General features: G+C 38.6%; 1 protein-coding gene across 7 annotated transcripts; it reads left to right on the plus strand.

Annotated features, from left to right (window-relative positions):
* The first annotated feature begins 302 nt into the window (after positions 1-302).
* On the plus strand, positions 303-16,775 carry LOC129759080 (collagen alpha-1(IV) chain-like). Of its 7 annotated transcripts, none has more exons than XM_055756497.1 (7): positions 303-420; positions 974-1,306; positions 10,383-10,431; positions 10,519-11,451; positions 11,508-12,004; positions 12,065-15,641; positions 15,707-16,775. In XM_055756497.1, exons 2-7 carry the CDS (start codon positions 1,287-1,289, stop codon positions 15,959-15,961), a joined length of 5,331 nt encoding a protein of 1,776 aa, XP_055612472.1. In that variant the 5' UTR covers positions 303-420; positions 974-1,286; the 3' UTR covers positions 15,962-16,775. The 7 variants fall into 7 exon arrangements, with proteins under 7 accessions (XP_055612472.1, XP_055612469.1, XP_055612470.1 ...); XM_055756494.1 differs by having other exon boundaries at positions 342-420; positions 928-1,306; XM_055756495.1 differs by having other exon boundaries at positions 355-420; positions 873-1,306.
* Positions 16,776-17,587: the final 812 nt, after the last annotated feature.

A 17,587-nucleotide genomic window follows, 5' to 3' on the forward strand; every position in this document is an offset into this window, starting at 1 on the left:
TATATTTTATTTCATTTTATCAAGTTGTGTTTCCTTTACCCTAACTATGATTTACTATCGATGGGCTGAGATTTAATCAATAAAGAACAACTACAATTACAAATAAAGTATCGGAGTTGAGAAGTAGAAGTCAGTAGGTAGAATAGGATAAAATCACAATTCAAAATTCCAATTTAAAAAATTCAAAATCATAAGCCAATGCCGAAAATGCTGAAATTTCGATCATCCCTACCGGCCGGATTCCTTCGGTTTTCCTGATTCCTTCTCGGTCGCCGAAGAAGATTGCAGTCGCGCGCAACTCCGGGCCGGGACCTGCTACGGGAACACTAAAATTTCCAAGATCGAGTCAGTAAGCAGTGAACGATCGGACGCGTTAGATCGAAAGTGTGGCCGCCCGTCGGAGTTCCGCTCGAAGAAAACGTGTGTATTTCGTGGGTTTTCTCCTTGTATATTTTTCTTCCCTCCTGCTGGATAGTTCGAGGATCGCCCTTTTCGGAGTGGGTTCTTAGGGTTCTGTGAAACTTCTCGCGATCGTGGCGTTTCGGCCGCTCAACTGGAGTGACATTGAAGACTTGGACAGTGGGAAAAGGGAAAACTGTTGCAACATATATTGGAAGGTTTTTTTTTTTTTTCTTCATTGTAAGAGGCGACGGTTTTCCCATTTTCCACTTGCTTGAACGGGATCTGACACTGGATCTACGCGAAGTGAGTCGGAGCCCATTAGGAACACGTGGAATAACAGAATCGTAAAATTGGATGGCGCTCTGCGCGGGAAATCACTTTCTGCATCTAAGAACAAGGCAGAATTTGAGACAGTTTTCCTCGTCGGAATGAATTATCATTAGTGATGTTTCTAAATTAGTGTTTCTTAGATCGCAGGAAAGGTCCCGTCAAAGCAAAAAAAAAAAAGAAATTCTAATCCGGTAGGGGTTACGCGCGGTGTTGACATTTGTTTTCTTAAATATATTTAAAGAAGTTTTAAATATAGGAAAGATCTTGTTGTGGTTGTGGGGGAAAAAATAGGACGCCTTCGAGCATCGGTGGCCAAAGTGCAATAACGCGAAAAAAATACACCAATTAGTGTCCGGAACCACGATCATCAAAGCAAAGCTGCCAGAAAAAAATCACCACCAAGTGTTAAACGTGTTCAGGAGCTGCGTTGCGCGAAGTTCGGAGAGAGAGTTCAAATTTCCTTTGACGGTGTGACGGCCTAAAGCTGGCCACGATAAGCTGCTAGTAGTTTCTGAGCGAGCCCTCAACCTGGGGCTTCCGGGGCCGCCACTAAAATGGGCGCCCCTGTGAAATGGTGAGAATCTTGTTACTTTTCCAGTAGATAGTTTAACAGTTTTGGATGTCACAATTTGAATCCATTGCCACCACCTGTGAATTTAAATGTCCATCTGAGTTCCGAAAGTGTAATCGTCTGCGGCTGTTGGAAAGGAATGAACAGAAATTCACAGAACTCAGAGGGTTTTTTTTCTATCCCTTCGTCCAAAACTGCATTGTCATGAACCTGGTGAGCAAAGTGCAAGTCTGCATACTTTGAAAGCGACTGAATGCAAAGATTTTCTGAGATTCGTATTTCAGTGATTCGTTGGAGTTGAAGGAAAAATATGTTCTGACCGAGCGGCGAAGCCATGTTGCTTGAATGATAAAATTTTGATGATTGTACTTTTTCGCGTTGGTCCAGCCAAGAAAATAAAAGACACGAATGATGAATTGTTGAAAATTATTTTTTTAACTCCTTTAACTATGCGAAAGACAATCCTAATTTCGTAAAATTTGTGATGCTAGTTCTGATCCCAGAAATTAATTTTGAATTTATTGAACTTACTTTTTGGACGGCCCAAGACCTGTTGTATAACAAAAGTTTCTAGGAGTTTCTGAAAATTGAGAAAAAATTACAAATTACGGCAAATCAGTCCAATTTTGTTTTATAAACGACGTTTAATTTATCCCAACGTCAGGGATCAAAGTTATCGTTTATTACTTCTTTTTTTTTTGTTAAAAAGTACTGTCGGAACTATTTCAAATTCAATACTTTCTATGAAAAGCACAGAACGGCGCTTTTCATAGAAAGTTTTAGGGAGAAAAATTAAATTTTGAATTTGAAATTGGTTCTACGTTAAATAAAGATTATTTAATAATCCGAACAGTCGGTTTTCACAAAAAAAAAACAAGTAATCAACGACAACTTTGATCCCTGATGATAGTGTCAATAAACACCGAAACGTCGGAATAAGTTAAATGTCGTTAATAAAAACAAAAATGGACTGATTTGCCGTTATTGAACACTAAAATATACTGTTGAAATCTTCTTAATCAACACAACAAATTACATTGTTTCGTGCAAATATGTATAATTTACGGAAAAAAAATTTAGTCACTTGATTGAATTTTCAATTTGGAAAGCGAAAGAAGAATTTAGAAGCTCAAAAGTTGAGGCAAGTAAAAAATTTATAACAATTCACTTTGGGCCTTTCAGTGTTAATGCAAAAATCAACAAACTGCAATTTTTTTTCTAGATGTTAAATTATGGCTCTTTAACTCCATGCGCCAACTGCTTTAAAATCGCCTTAAATTATAAAACATTATAAACACGGCATAAGCTTCCCTATTAAAGACGCGAATAATTAAAAGTTTGATAAAACGTCTCAGATAAAAAAGGTTTCCGTCGAGAGCATATAGGTTAAATATGGCTTATAGGAAAGCTTACTTCCAATAAGTCCTTAGCATTCAAGCATTTCCGGCCAAAATGGTTGAGGTTATGAATTTGTTTATCATGACAATTAAATTATGACAAAATACTTCACAAAAAACATCGATTATGAACACAGATGTATTCAAACTAAAAAAAAAAACATTATGTAAAGCTAGTTTTTTTAGTAACGCTGTTTTCTTTTGAAATAAAAAAAAATAGCCGTCTTGTAAAATCATGACTATTGTACATTTTACGTTTCTATTAGATACCGTCAATCGGGGCATCATGCAACAGCGGGGTTCGATGCAACATTCATATAACACCATACTGAATCAATTTTTAATTAATGTATTGTAATAAAGTCATCTTTTCATGATAACGAAGGATGATGACATAATTTCTCGCATCTTAAGCTAGCTTTTTCAAATTTTTTGTTTTTATACAAAATTTGAAAAATCAAGCAATAAATGTACAAATTTTAACATTTTTTGATGCCGAAGAAAACTTTACCCAGTATGACGGATTGGCTTGATAAAATTACCAACAAACTTTTGACTGGTTTCCTCACGCTATACCAACACTGTTGGTGTAAAAATATTTTTCGGACAGTCACCCATTTTTGTTTAAATAAATATTTCTATAATTCATTTAGGTGTATGGGGTAAAATGCAACTAAATACAAATCAAACAAACACCTTGTAAATCTCGTTTCCATGTGCTGGAATATGAATGTTTTGCATCACGCGTTTGTAAACATTGAAATTTCATTCATCCTTACAATTATTTTTATGTTACTATAGCTAAAGTTCGCATTTTTTCATGGGTAGATAATTGTTTACGACTGGTAAAATTGTATAACGGGAAGATTTTTGGGTTTTTTAGTCAGTTCACGGATCCAAAACTCCTTCTTTTCTTATTCCGACGTTTCGTTCTTTATTTGAACTTTTCACAGGAATCTACAACAAACATATAGTGAAACTAATTGACAACAAAAAGGTAGTAAATTATAAACTTACAGAGAATTGTGTTTCTTTGTCTGGAGGATCATTAGAAATTAAATTGCATACATTAATTGGACACTTTTTACCATCAAAACGCTAGAAATATTAAAAAGAAACACTTAGATAAGGAATCATTTTAAAAAAGTATAAAAAATATTTAAAAAAGGGAAATTTACTGTCTAGAGAGAACTCCAAAAACACAACTTAAAAAAAACAAAAACACTCCGATCACTAGTTTGTAGCACTACCACAATTCTCCGTAAGTTTATAATTAACTACCTTTTTGTTGTCAATTAGTTTCACAATATGTTTGTAGTAGATTCCTGTGAAAAAGTTCAAATAAAGAACGAAACGTCGGAATAAGAAAAAAAGGTATTTTGGATCCGTGAACAGACTGGAAAAGCCGATTATTTTTATGATTTGAGCTTTTAGAATTTTTCGAAGTGTTATTTAACCCCAAAATGTATGCAGCATCCCTATTTTCAGAAAAAATGGGAAAATTAGATTTTACAGACCAAAAAATTACTGCAATTAGTGTTGTCATGTTTAATGGTCTTTAGGGCATCGCAAATATATCAAAACTGTAAATTTTTGTACGTGTTCATAAGATTTTTCATTAAAAAAGGTTTGTTGCAAGTTACCCCATTTTCTAAGGAGGGTGAAATCGCATGATTTAGAAAATAAAAAATTACTAAAGAAACCAATAATTTTTCTTACAACGCCAATTTGATGTCCCATCATCCTTATAACTTTTGATACATAAGGGGTAGGATTAACTGTGAAGATAAATTTTTATAGAAGCCATTGAAGTTGAAAATTGTTGCATGTTGCCCCAGTTGACGGTACTTGAAAGATCATCATTTTGCTTGAGCACAAAATCTTAATTTTTTGCATGAAATAATCTTAGACTGTAAATAAAAAATCATTAAAGCAATAAATACACTCAAGCCGCATGCCGTGTACTCATACGCTGTTCTATGGGGGGAGGGGGGGTGTCGGTGGTGCTCGCGATGATCCCTCCCCCTCAAGCGGCAAAAAACCGTTATAAAATACCCGCAAAAGATCGAATTTCTATAAAAAGTTGGAACTATTCTCAGTACCCAGTCCCCCAAACTCAAGCGGCTGTAACTTGCGATTCCCTGGACTGAATTATTATACCAAATAACATTTGTTGATAAGTAACTCAACAAAAGTGTGTTGTTGACTGTTGACTTTGTATTTGCTATCAATGAAATGTAGGGACAATTTTTTTTTTAAATTGTCACTAATTTCCCTCATATGCCTAAATTAACACGAGCAAATCGTTCTACATTTTATATTTGCTTCAAATTCAGAGCTTCGAAATTCTTGATTTTGTTTTGAATTTTAATGAAATGACAAATTTTAGAAAGTCATATAGGGGGGTGAATATGGTTATAACACTGAAATACTTGAAATATTTGTTCACTGATTTTTTTTTTCATTTTTTTTGTTTCGATTATAGTCGTTTTAACATCTTTATGTCATTCGCGACTTATATCAACGATGTAGTTGGCGGACAAGTTATTGAAAAACTTATCCGGTACAACTGTGATCGATGTTTACTCTTGGGCTCGAACTCACGGACATCGGCTCAGAAAGCAACTGACTTGCCAACTGAGCTATATCACAAGCCCTGAAACTGATTTTGATAAGCGTATTTTCTACCTAATTTATATTTAAAGTGTTGATTTTATATATTGTGTTTCCAAATTTTAAAATAATAACCCTAAATTTCCAAATCACGATTTAGTATAATACCCCAATGAAGAATTTAATGCCCGTTAGTTATGTTTGTTAGGTAGTTTATCGGCCTAATCGGTGAAAAGTAAAATACTCTTGAAAATTTATAAAACACCAGAAAGCTAATATTTAGAACCAGATATACCTACATATTAAAAAAAATCAACATGTTTCCGCATATTATAGAATTGCTGATTGTTTTATAAAATGATGTGTAAGTTGTGTTGAAAGATAATGAAATGAGTATATAGAGAAACTTTTAGAAAGTTTTCGTTGTTCATCTCTTGTTTAATACTTTTTTAAATAATTTTCAGTGAAATGCATGGGGGAAAGAGCAGCAGTGTGTAGCTTATATTGTAGACTCATTTGCAACTGTTTATACCCCCCCCCCCCCCCCCCCGCAAGGCCTCCCCCTTTTTTCGCTCACTCAATTGATCGTTTTTTTCACCAGATATTAACGTTCCTTTATATTGACTGATTTTTTAGAACAGCAAAAAAATAAGTTATGCTTCAAAAAGTACCTAAGATAACTATTGTTTCAAAATTATTATTTTTTTAAAATTTCATTAAACTTATTTAAACTGTTTATTCTTGAATTCTAAAAAAGAAAGTTAATAGAAAAAAAACTGATTGCCAAACTAGTGCAGTTCAGTTTCCCCAAATTTGTCAAAATCATTTTTATACTACTAAAACTGTAGTTTTAAAGTTTTAAAATATCTGTTTTTTCGAACACTCACAAACAAACACCTCTCCTGATAAAATGATAGCATTTAGAAGCAAATGGGTTTGTTTATATGAAAGTTTAACTTTTTACCTTCATATAGGTATATGTAGTTTTAGAGTTATTTTTATGGTCTATCTATGATAATTTTTGGATATTAAAAAAACTGACATTTTCTATGAGAAAGCCTGTACAGAACAAATGGCTAAAATCCTATCAAATGGTTAAGTTTGAATTAAAAAAAGAACATGGGAACAGTGGGAGGACCTAGGAAATTGCATGAAGGTACATTGGTTTTTAACTAAGAATAACAAAGATAATTTGTTGAGTCCAAATATGCAATAAATTATTTTCTTAAAACTCTAGTTCGTGATATGCAAGTGTTTATTTTCTAAAGTAGGGAATATTGATTGAAAAAAGTTAGTTTATATTCCTTGCAACACTAAGAAATATTTCTAAGATATTCATATTAAAGATTTTATATGAATAATGAATAACTTTAGAATTTTTCATATTGTTGAACAAACTAGATCCTCTATATTTTAACAGCATAAGCCGCCGAAACGTTTCATAAATTCATAAAGCACTATGGCGTTTTAAATTCGTCAATAATTACTTATTCTGACTAGAGTCCACTCAATTGTGTATTCATCTTCAGGAACATTCAAGAACGTGTTTGGCTAATTCAAATGTTCAATGTTTAGCTTCCTGATATTTGTAAATATGTTTTATTTTGTGCTATCTCCCTGCTAGTGCCAAATTTCTAATTTTCAAATGAGGATTCACAATTCTGTTCCCTGCATTATGATTAGCATCAGTGATGAAATGTCAGAATTCAGGTATTTGTCTTTTTTTACAATTCCTTTATTTGAAACGGTTCATACCATTAGGCTTTAAGGAGCCAAAATCGATTTTTGTAGTTTACAATTGTTGGCTTAACTTAACACTTTGTGAGAGAAGAAAGGAAGATAGAAAGGGAAATACGAAAATAAGAAAAAATTATAGACGAAGATCGATAGCTTTTAGAAAAAGGTAGATTTCAAACACGTATTTAGTCCAAATCTAGCACAGCTAGTACATCTCTCACTGGAAAGGTGTAAGACTTAATAGTGTGAAATATTGAATTTGAGATTTAATGGCAAATTCTTATTTCGAAATGTGAATTTCAAGTTGCCAAATCATGATTCCAAAACCTATAATTTGAAATTAAATACCGTGTGGTTTCTGGAATTGTTTTTCGACTATTTTCATAATATAACTGTCAAAGGAGGTCTCAGTAAGCCGTGCCCGGGATCGGCCGCGTTTTTTTTCCTTTGTTTCCTTGCTTCCGAAAATTTATAAAAAACAGGAAATTTTAGCAAAAATCCAGTTATAACGTTTACAAAGTTTAATAGTGGTCCAATGTTTTGTAGTGTTTAATGAAGAGAAAGTGGATTTTCGGCGTTCGAATCGGAGGAATAAGTGTTAAGTTTTTGAGACGCTGCGGTAAAGGGGACTGGTGCTACGCCTCCCGGACCAACTTAGACTGAAATCCAGCTTCTCCGATAATCTAAGGACGATGTAAAGATAAGTACTTTGCAAATTTATGCATTATTAGTTATTATTCATCATTCTCAAATGATGTTTTATAATAATTTGAAAAAAAAAAAACATATTTTAGAGGTTTTGACACCGTAGATATTTGTAGGCAGGAAATATTTCGTTCCGAATTTTGGAAACATTTCAAAACTTGGATTGCATAGAAACTTTTATGCTAGCCGATATGAGTCGAGTGTTTTCAACAAGTATATTGATGATTTCGTCCATCAATCGATAAGATTTTTTTCATAAGACTGAACCAGAGCTGCAAATTATCAGTGTCAGACAGCCAATGTCAGCCGACTTTGATACTGTTTTGCATGTCTACTAAAACAACATCAAGATATACCAGAAAATTTAGTCTCAAGAATCATTAAACATCATTTGAGAAAGTATATAATTCTTGAAATCTATAGTCTGCGTTTTTATTAAATTATTATTTTACGGTCTAAGGTGTTTATTATAATAGCTATGTTTTTTGCTATGGCAATTAGACACACATCTATGAAATAATAACTCATTCTCATATTGATTGTTTAACAAGTTCAAAACCTATTTAAAAAATAATTTCAAAGTAATGTAACAAAATAAATGAAATTTAATTAATTAATAATTTTAGAATGTCAATTGTCATAGACTTAAAAATGAAGGTAAAATTAAATAAAAATGAAAGTAAATGGTGTTTACTAAACGCGCTTTCGCAATGAAATAACAATTGAAAAATTCGTCCTGCGTCTTTCCTACATTAAGGTAGGGATTGCTAAGCCAAAATAAATTATAAAATAAAAAAAATGACCAATTCCTTCCATTATCCGTTGTTTCTTTAAGCATTTAAGCAAAATCAGGAAAAAAATTAGTATCTTTTATGTGATAGCGTTATCGCCCAAAAAGTAACCATATATGCAAAAAAATTTACAAATAAACGCTTTTTATTTGTTTAAATTAATTGTATTCAGTATTCAGTATTTAATAGTCGACTTTTCAGTATTTAATAGTCGACCAATTCAGAAATAACCAAATCAATCAATTAAATAAGAGTAAAGTTTAGTAACATTTGTGATTGATTTGCAATAGACTTCAAAATTCGGTAAAGATGTTTTCAACTAGTTTATCTAATCCATAAATTTACTGATTTTAGGTGCGAAATAAATCTCATTGAAAATACTTCAAAATAAAGGCAGATTTTGTTTAGGTTTCAGTAGTGTAGTGACAATAGTTTTGATCACACTAGTCAAAAGTGTCTCCCAATCAAATCCTTGAACCCAAACCTCCAAACGATAATTGTTTTGCTAGGATGCAGAGGTGACCTCGGTCCTAAGGCATAAAATTGATCTTTCATCCTTTCCTACCTTTTCCAATCTATCCATTGACTACTAGGACGTGGCCGGCGCCGTTATTGATGTTCAAAGAGAGAGCATCAGTTTTGTGCATTGTGAATGTGTAGCCAATCCCAGGTTCCGTTCATTTGACCTCTGAACAAAATTGATGGCCTCGGTCAATCACGGAGTAGCAACCATTGGCGATGTGGAACTCGTTCTACTGAGCCACGCCTGCGATCTTGGAATCCGAAATGTGTTGACTCATATTTAAACCAAATTTAGAAATCAACCACAGAGTATAATAGAATACTTTTAAATTCTTTATCAAGACACATTAAGGTGCATTTCGGGTTCAATGATTCAAGGTGGATATGAGTAGTCAATCAAGCTAAGCTAAGCTAAGCTAAGCTATTTTCATAATATAACTGTCAAACTAGCTTATTTGGGCCATGTTTGAGTAGAATTCGATGTGGAATTTTAAAAAATTGCCGAGCTAAAATATTTAAAAAAAATCAAAAAGACAACTACAATTTTTCAAACGGCCGTTTCGTGAGGCAAATTTTGAGAATAGCTGCTTTATTGAGAAACACGATGCAGATTTGGTTCAATAAATATCACACAATCATTCAAACTTACATTATAAAACCTTAATCAATGCTGGAATATTTCATAATCAGATATTTTTATGTTTTCTACAAGTGAGATATATATGTAGGTACCTTTTTGCTTAAACATATTTGATAAAGTGCTAAATTGCCTCTATTTTGAGTTGGTCGGTTTAGCTATGAATTTACAAGGGGACCTCTGCTATTTTTGGGAACGGCTTGAGCCCCAAGGTTTTTAGGAACAGCTTGAGCCCCAAGGTCTGAAACTCATTTTTCGGACCACCCTGATAGGCATGTAAAATCATACATCAAATATTAGAGTTGTTCTTAGCAACACAAAAAAGTCATTTACCCCTGAAAAATCTCACCAAGTAACAATTTATCCAAATCCCAAAACTCATTTGTTACCAGCTGCAAAATTTATATCTTATGGATATCCTCTCCACCGAGTAGTTACGCGCGCGCGGAACCTCAAGCTCATTCAGTAATTTTCTGTATGTTTCATTCAGCGATAAGAGAAAGTTTTCTGCCAAGAATACGCAGAAGCGCCTTATCGCACCCAATGGTCGGCACTTGCAACTTGAACTTTGATACACTGTTTTCACTAACCAAGATTTGAATTGGCTTCTCATACATATTCGTTATTTTTATGCCACCCGATGCTCAATTATTGCTAACGTTTCTTTTTATTTTTAGGTTAATAACAACCACGCTTCTTGTGTGGTTTGGACAGCACACATATGCGGTAACTATCAGTGGCTATAAAAAATGTGATCAGTATTTGCATCGAATAATGGTATGTTACATTTTGGTTTTCCCCATCAATTTTTAGCAATTTTGGCAAGATCTGACGGGAGGCGTCGGTTTATTCAACCGCAACGAACGAGAATATGACCGGCCAGCTCAGCCATACATCGATCCTAGTTATAACATAATAGATACAGTTACTGGTGCTCAAGGGCCCCCACCTAAAAATTGTTCCAGTGCAGGTGGATGTTGTTTACCGAAATGCTTTGCCGAGAAAGGTAACCGGGGATTCCCTGGTCCACCGGGATTGCAAGGGCCGAAAGGTATGCAAGGTTTCACGGGAGCGGAAGGTCTCCCCGGTAGTAAAGGATCGAAAGGTGAGCCTGGTCCGTTTGGGCCGATGGGACCCAAGGGTGACCGAGGACGGGAAGGTTTACCCGGTTATCCGGGAGTTCCTGGAACAAACGGGCTACCGGGTGCTCCGGGGGCACCTGGAATTCCTGGTGTTGATGGATGCAATGGAACAGACGGTCTTCCCGGGCTACCAGGTTTGAAAGGTGAACCTGGACCTCGAGGTTATCCCGGTTTGCGGGGAGACAAAGGTGACAAAGGAGAACCTGCGAGAGATCCGGAAAACTACAACAAAGGTCAGAAGGGTGAACCTGGCCAAGATGGTGCTGAAGGGCTTCAGGGACGGCAAGGAGAATCCGGTGAACGAGGGTTCGAAGGAAGACCAGGGCAGCCAGGTATTCCCGGTCCACTTGGTCCTAAAGGTGATAAGGGTATAAAAGGTATCTGTATCAAAGGAGATAAGGGGCAAAAGGGTGAAAAGGGAGTGGAAATAGGCGCTGCAACCGGTAGTGAAACAGTAACTGGGCCACAGGGTCAAAAAGGAGAGAAAGGTGATGGTGGAATTCCTGGTTACCCTGGCGAGAAAGGGCAAGCAGGTGAAAGGGGACCCTCAGGAGACCGGGGATTGAAGGGCGAAAAAGGTTTACCCGGACAACCTGGAATAAGAGTAATTTCTATCAACATTAAAATCTATGCAAACGAATAATGGTTTTATTCTTTAAGGGTCGTGATGGTAACTTTGGTCCTGTTGGTTTACCCGGTCAAAAAGGAGATAGAGGCGTTGAAGGTTTGCATGGTCTCAAAGGAAATCCTGGTCCAAAAGGTGAACCCGGTCGAGATGGAGCTGTTGGTTTACAAGGTATTCCTGGACCTCAAGGGCCTCCTGGTGGTGGAGAAGGGCGCCCAGGTTTACCAGGCCCCAAAGGTCCAAGAGGTCATCCTGGACCTCAAGGACCAAAAGGAATGGATGGATTCCCCGGAGAACCAGGACCACGTGGACAGGTTGGACCTAAAGGTGGTCTGGGTATTCCTGGCCGTCCAGGTTCCGAAGGTATTCCCGGAGAAAAAGGTGAGAAAGGAGAGTCTGGAGCCGTAGGTCTTCCAGGTCCTCAAGGTCCCCGAGGATTCCCGGGTGCACCAGGACCCGAAGGTTTGAGAGGTGAACCGGGAGAGCCTGGAATTGGAATTCCTGGTCAGAAAGGAAACGCAGGAATGGCCGGGTAAGTCGTTAGTTTAGCATTTATGAGAAAAGATTCACCACTTGATTGAAATAATTTCAGATTCCCGGGTTTGAAAGGACAAAAAGGTGAACGTGGTTTCAAAGGTAATTTGGGTGCTCCTGGCGATGCAAAAGAGGGTCGCCCTGGTCTTCCGGGACGCCCAGGACGTGATGGAGATAAAGGTGATTCTGGTCGTCCGGGGTTACCAGGATTAAAAGGTGAACGAGGAGAAAAGGGTGAAATTGGAGGACGCTGCTCTGACTGTCGACCAGGTATGAAAGGAGAAAAAGGTGAGCGTGGATATGATGGTCCCCCAGGCAGGTCAGGATCTCCTGGTACACCTGGCGAACGTGGATATCCTGGTGAAATGGGCGTTGATGGAAGTCCTGGTCCTCGTGGTGCACCTGGCATCAAGGGTGAAGCTGGTATGAATGGTGTACCTGGAGCGCCAGGAGAACGAGGAGAATCTGCAATCGTAGATTTGGATCAACTTAAGCCTGAGAAAGGCATGAAGGGAGATCGTGGAGAACCAGGCCCTATTGGTGTGAAGGGTGAGCCTGGACCATTCGGGCCACGTGGTCCTGTTGGTCCTAAAGGTAGTTTCGGTATCAAGGGAGATAAAGGAAGACCAGGTGAACCAGGTATAGATGGAACACCTGGAGCTCCAGGACGAGATGGCACACCAGGAAAAGCAGGTGAATCCATCCGAGGAGAGCAAGGCTTCAAAGGAAATGCAGGATATCCCGGAGAGAAGGGAGATAAAGGTTACTCAGGTTTGAAGGGAGAGCCAGGACGTTGTGCAAGTATACCTCCAAATTTGGAAGCAGCTATTAAGGGTCCCCCTGGTGCTCCTGGAGAAAAGGGCTTTATGGGACCAATTGGAGTTATGGGCCAGAAAGGAGATAAGGGTGATAGAGGATTGACAGGACTAGGTGGTAGTCAAGGACCACAGGGGCCGCCTGGTCCAGTTGGTCCGCGTGGTTTACCTGGACCGAGAGGAGAAAAAGGTAATCCAGGTCCGATGGGTTTCCCCGGCAATCCCGGTAAAGAATGCAATCCAGGAATTCCTGGACTACCCGGACCTAAAGGAACGAAAGGTGATCCTGGTTTGTCAATGGTAGGACCTCCAGGTCCAAAGGGTAATCAAGGTCTTCGTGGTCCGAAAGGCGATAGAGGTGGTAGCGGAGATCGCGGTGAACCAGGTCCACCAGGTATTGTTGGATATCCAGGAGAGAAAGGAGATGCTGGTACTCCTGGTATATCAGGTTTACCAGGAACAGTCGGGCCTAAAGGTGAACCTGGTCCAAAAGGACCTGCTGGCCTTCCGGGTGCTCCTGGTCGACCAGGTATGGATGGTGTGAAAGGACTGCCAGGGTTGAAGGGAGACGTCGGCGCTCCAGGAGTTATTGGATGGCCAGGCCAGAAAGGTGATACCGGTCCTCCTGGTAATGACGGACAGAAAGGTTTCCTGGGACGCAAGGGTATTCAAGGTTTGCCGGGAGCTCCAGGTTTGCCAGGCTTACAAGGTCCTAAAGGTGAACGCGGTGAAAAGGGAGACAAAGGAGAATACGGTCTAACTGGTTCTCCAGGCTTGACTGGTCCCCCAGGTCCTCCTGGTCCTAAAGGTGACAAAGGTTTGATTGGTCCTGTTGGATTAGATGGTCTCAGTGGTCTGCCTGGCGAGAAAGGAGACAGAGGATTTACGGGTGCTCCTGGTATGCCAGGCGAACCTGGCTCATCGTCGGAGAAGGGACAAAAGGGAGAACCTGGTGCTCCTGGATTGCGAGGAGTGGATGGTCGTCCTGGATTAAATGGTGTGCCGGGAGGAAAGGGTGATGCCGGTCTTCCTGGCTACGGACGACCAGGTCCACCGGGAGAAAAAGGAGACCGTGGTAACCCTGGATTGAATGGATTGGCAGGCATTGATGGACTGAAGGGTGATGCTGGCGTGACTGGATTCCCAGGCATGAAAGGAGATAAAGGCAATTCGGGTCTCCCAGGAATTCCCGGTTCTCCTGGTATGGATGGTACCCCAGGTCCTGAAGGTGCTCCAGGATTACCAGGCCTTGATGGAGAGAAAGGTTCTAAAGGAGAGGCGGGACGTATCGGCGAGCGAGGAGAACGCGGTGAAAAGGGAGACCTTGGTCCTCCGGGACCACCAGGCTACATGGGTTTGAAAGGAGAAAGAGGTATTCCTGGAGAAAAGGGAACACCGGCTTCTGTACAGGATGTGAAAGGAGATAAGGGCGAAGCTGGTCTTCCTGGTCCCGTTGGTTTACCTGGAAGGGTCGGTTTACCTGGACTAGTTGGTGAGGTCGGTCTAAAGGGAACACAAGGCGTACCAGGTCCACCAGGATTCCCGGGACCTCCAGGACTAAATGGATTGCCTGGAATGAAAGGTGATATTGGTCTTCAAGGAGAAAAGGGTGAACCTTGTCCAGTTGTTAAAGGGGAGAAGGGTCTGCCAGGAAGACCTGGTAAAAATGGTCGCGATGGTGGTTTGGGTCCTGCTGGAGAGAAAGGTGATAAAGGATTGCCTGGATTGGCGGGTCCTGAGGGCCCACCTGGATTACCTGGCCCGTTGGGTCGACAAGGTGAGAAGGGTGACAGGGGAGATACCGGTATTGAGGGCCGTCCAGGCAAGGATGGTTTCCTCGGACCGCCAGGTGCTAAAGGTGATAGAGGTTTCCCAGGAGAAAAGGGTAATCCTGGACCACCAGGTTTTCCGGGTCCTAAAGGAGATAAAGGTGACCGTGGTCGAGATGGGCGTGATGGTTTTAATGGTCCTCAAGGTATCAAAGGTGAACGTGGTCCGCAAGGTCTTGAGGGAGTTCCTGGATTAGTTGGTATGACCGGTGAGAAAGGAGATAGAGGTATTAGAGGACCAAATGGTTTGGACGGCGCTCCTGGAGAAAAGGGTCAAAAAGGTGAAACGCCAATTTTGCCTCCTCAGCGGAACGGGCCACCTGGTCCGCCAGGCTACGATGGTCCTAAGGGAGACAAAGGCTTACCTGGTTTGCAAGGACCTCCTGGTATTCCCGGGGCTCCAGGTGCTCCTGGAGAAATTGGTTTACGTGGTCTGGAAGGAGCCCGAGGTCTTCAGGGTCTTAGGGGTGAAATCGGTTTAGAAGGTCGACCTGGTCGTGATGGTTTCCCTGGAACACCTGGTCCAAAGGGAGAGCCGGGTCAACCATGTACACACGCTCCTGATTATATGACCGGAATTTTGTTGGTCCGACACAGTCAGTCTGAGGAAATTCCACAATGTGAACCAGGACACGTCAAACTTTGGGATGGTTATTCGCTGTTATACATTGATGGCAACGATTATCCTCACAACCAAGATTTGGGTTCCGCAGGATCTTGTGTTCGTAAATTCTCAACACTGCCTATTTTAGCATGCGGTCAAAACAATGTATGCAACTACGCCTCAAGGAACGACAGGACGTACTGGTTGTCCACATCCGCGCCAATTCCTATGATGCCAGTTACCGAACACGAGATGCGTCCTTACATTTCGAGGTGCACAGTATGCGAGGCTCCTGCTAATGTGATAGCTGTGCACAGTCAAACCCTGGCAATTCCAAATTGCCCGAATGGCTGGGATAGTTTGTGGATCGGATACAGTTTCTTGATGGTGAGTTTGATTTTATGGAGAGTTATTATGGATAAAAATTACATTTACTTTAAATTTCTCTACAGCACACTTCCCACGGCCATGGTGGAGGAGGTCAGTCTCTATCAGGACCTGGTTCCTGTCTAGAAGACTTCCGTGCCACACCGTTCATCGAATGTAATGGCGGAAAGGGTCATTGCCATTACTACGAGACACAGACCTCGTTCTGGCTCGTTTCACTAGAAGATCATCAGCAGTTCGAACGACCACAGCAACAAACGCTGAAGGCAGGCAATTTATTATCGAGAATATCCCGATGTAATGTGTGTATGCGAGTTTAGTTCACGAAGTTTTTTTTTTTCCTAAACGTAACACAGCAATATGAAGATCAGAAAATCTCTATTTTTACACAGAAAGCTTTCTTAAGTTATTTTTAAAAGAGATTTAGATGCAGTTAGGGATTTTAAGATTAAGAATTTATCTTTAACTAGAGTCCCAAATGAAACCAAAAATATGTAAAAACCTGAAAACGTATGTAAGTATACAAGTTAAAATTCCTGTAGCTTTTATAAAAGAGAAGAAACCGTGTTTGGGTGCGCTGAAAACTGTGCTAGTTTCCTCTAGTTATTTGTTAATAGAACCAAAATACTGCCTTCTTTCGATAACCGTACGATAAAAAAAATCAATCCACTGTCCAGTCAAAAAACCTCCCAGCAACGAATTTAGATAGAATAAAATGAAAGAAAAAGTGTACGAATATACCAGTGCAAATTTGCTTGTGATGTTTTTTATTGATCATTTTAGCCACTGCCTCAATTTAGAAATGTCTTTGTAATTTTCAAATTTTATTGCTCGTTAAGTCCAAAAGAGATGGATGATTTTTTTCTTCACGAAACCATATTTACCAACTTTTGTGCCATTAGAAGAACACCTCGACGGCGTTTTTGCGACATTTTAGAAATGTCCTCATTAAACCGATTGATCTAGTGAAATAATATTAAATAAACTGTGCACACCGATGAAGCCACATTTCGAAAACTGTACAATTCCGTTCTATATACGCTAAGTGTTGTAACCGAGTAATATTTGTCTACTTTTATGTTCTCTTTCAAAATAACAAACCCGATGCAGTCAAAATAAAATTCTCGAAAATTAGATCGTTTGGTTTTTTTTGTTGAATGAGAAATTATCCTTGTGAGTAACTCTTCTATATTTCGAAATGAGGAACTTGAATAGCAATACGGACTCATGCCGTTTAGATTTTTAAACCATGATGTTAACCCTGTGTGCAAACCGCAGTCTATTTTTACTCAGTGCTACTATTACAAAAATAACCAAAACTACAAAAATTACCAACATTTCCAAAATTACAAAAAATACAAAAATTTAAAAAAAACAAAAAAAAAATTCAAAAAAATACAGACATTAAAGACAAAAATTTCAAAAATGACAAAAATTAAAAAAAGCAACACATTATAAACACAAAACGAGTTTGGCTCCTTAAAACTCAAAGGTATGAGCCCTTTCAAATAAAGAAATTAATTAAAAAAATCACACAAATTATAAAAAATGACAAAGACAAAAATGACAAGTAATAACAAAAATTACGAAAATTTCAAAGATTACAAATATGATCAAAACGACAAAATTACAGTGAAGAAAAAAATCACACAAATAATAAAAAAACAAAGACAAAAATGACAAAAAATAACAAAAATCACTAACATTTTAAAGATTACATAAATTACAAAAATGACCAGAACGACAAAATTACAATGAAGGAAAAAATCCCCTTAATAAGAATTGTTTAAAATTAAAAAAAATTGTATGGCTTGCGAAAAAAAAAACAAAAATTCAATTGCATTTGCAAAACATTATCTCAAATAAACCTATAAAAATTACAATAAAAATAAAATAAGATAAAATAAAATAAAAACAATACATAAAAACACAAACATCAAAAACTA

The sequence above is a fragment of the Uranotaenia lowii genome, unplaced genomic scaffold, assembly GCF_029784155.1.
Source record: "Uranotaenia lowii strain MFRU-FL unplaced genomic scaffold, ASM2978415v1 HiC_scaffold_1004, whole genome shotgun sequence".
Lineage (NCBI taxonomy): Eukaryota > Metazoa > Arthropoda > Insecta > Diptera > Culicidae > Uranotaenia > Uranotaenia lowii.

Coding starts and splice junctions, on each gene's coding strand:
- LOC129759080 (XM_055756497.1), top strand. CDS start 1,287: ATGGGCGCCCCTGTGAAATG. Junction 1,307..10,382: donor ATGGGCGCCCCTGTGAAATG/GTGAGAATCTTG, acceptor TTTTATTTTTAG/GTTAATAACAACCACGCTTC. Junction 15,642..15,706: donor TCGGATACAGTTTCTTGATG/GTGAGTTTGATT, acceptor ATTTCTCTACAG/CACACTTCCCACGGCCATGG.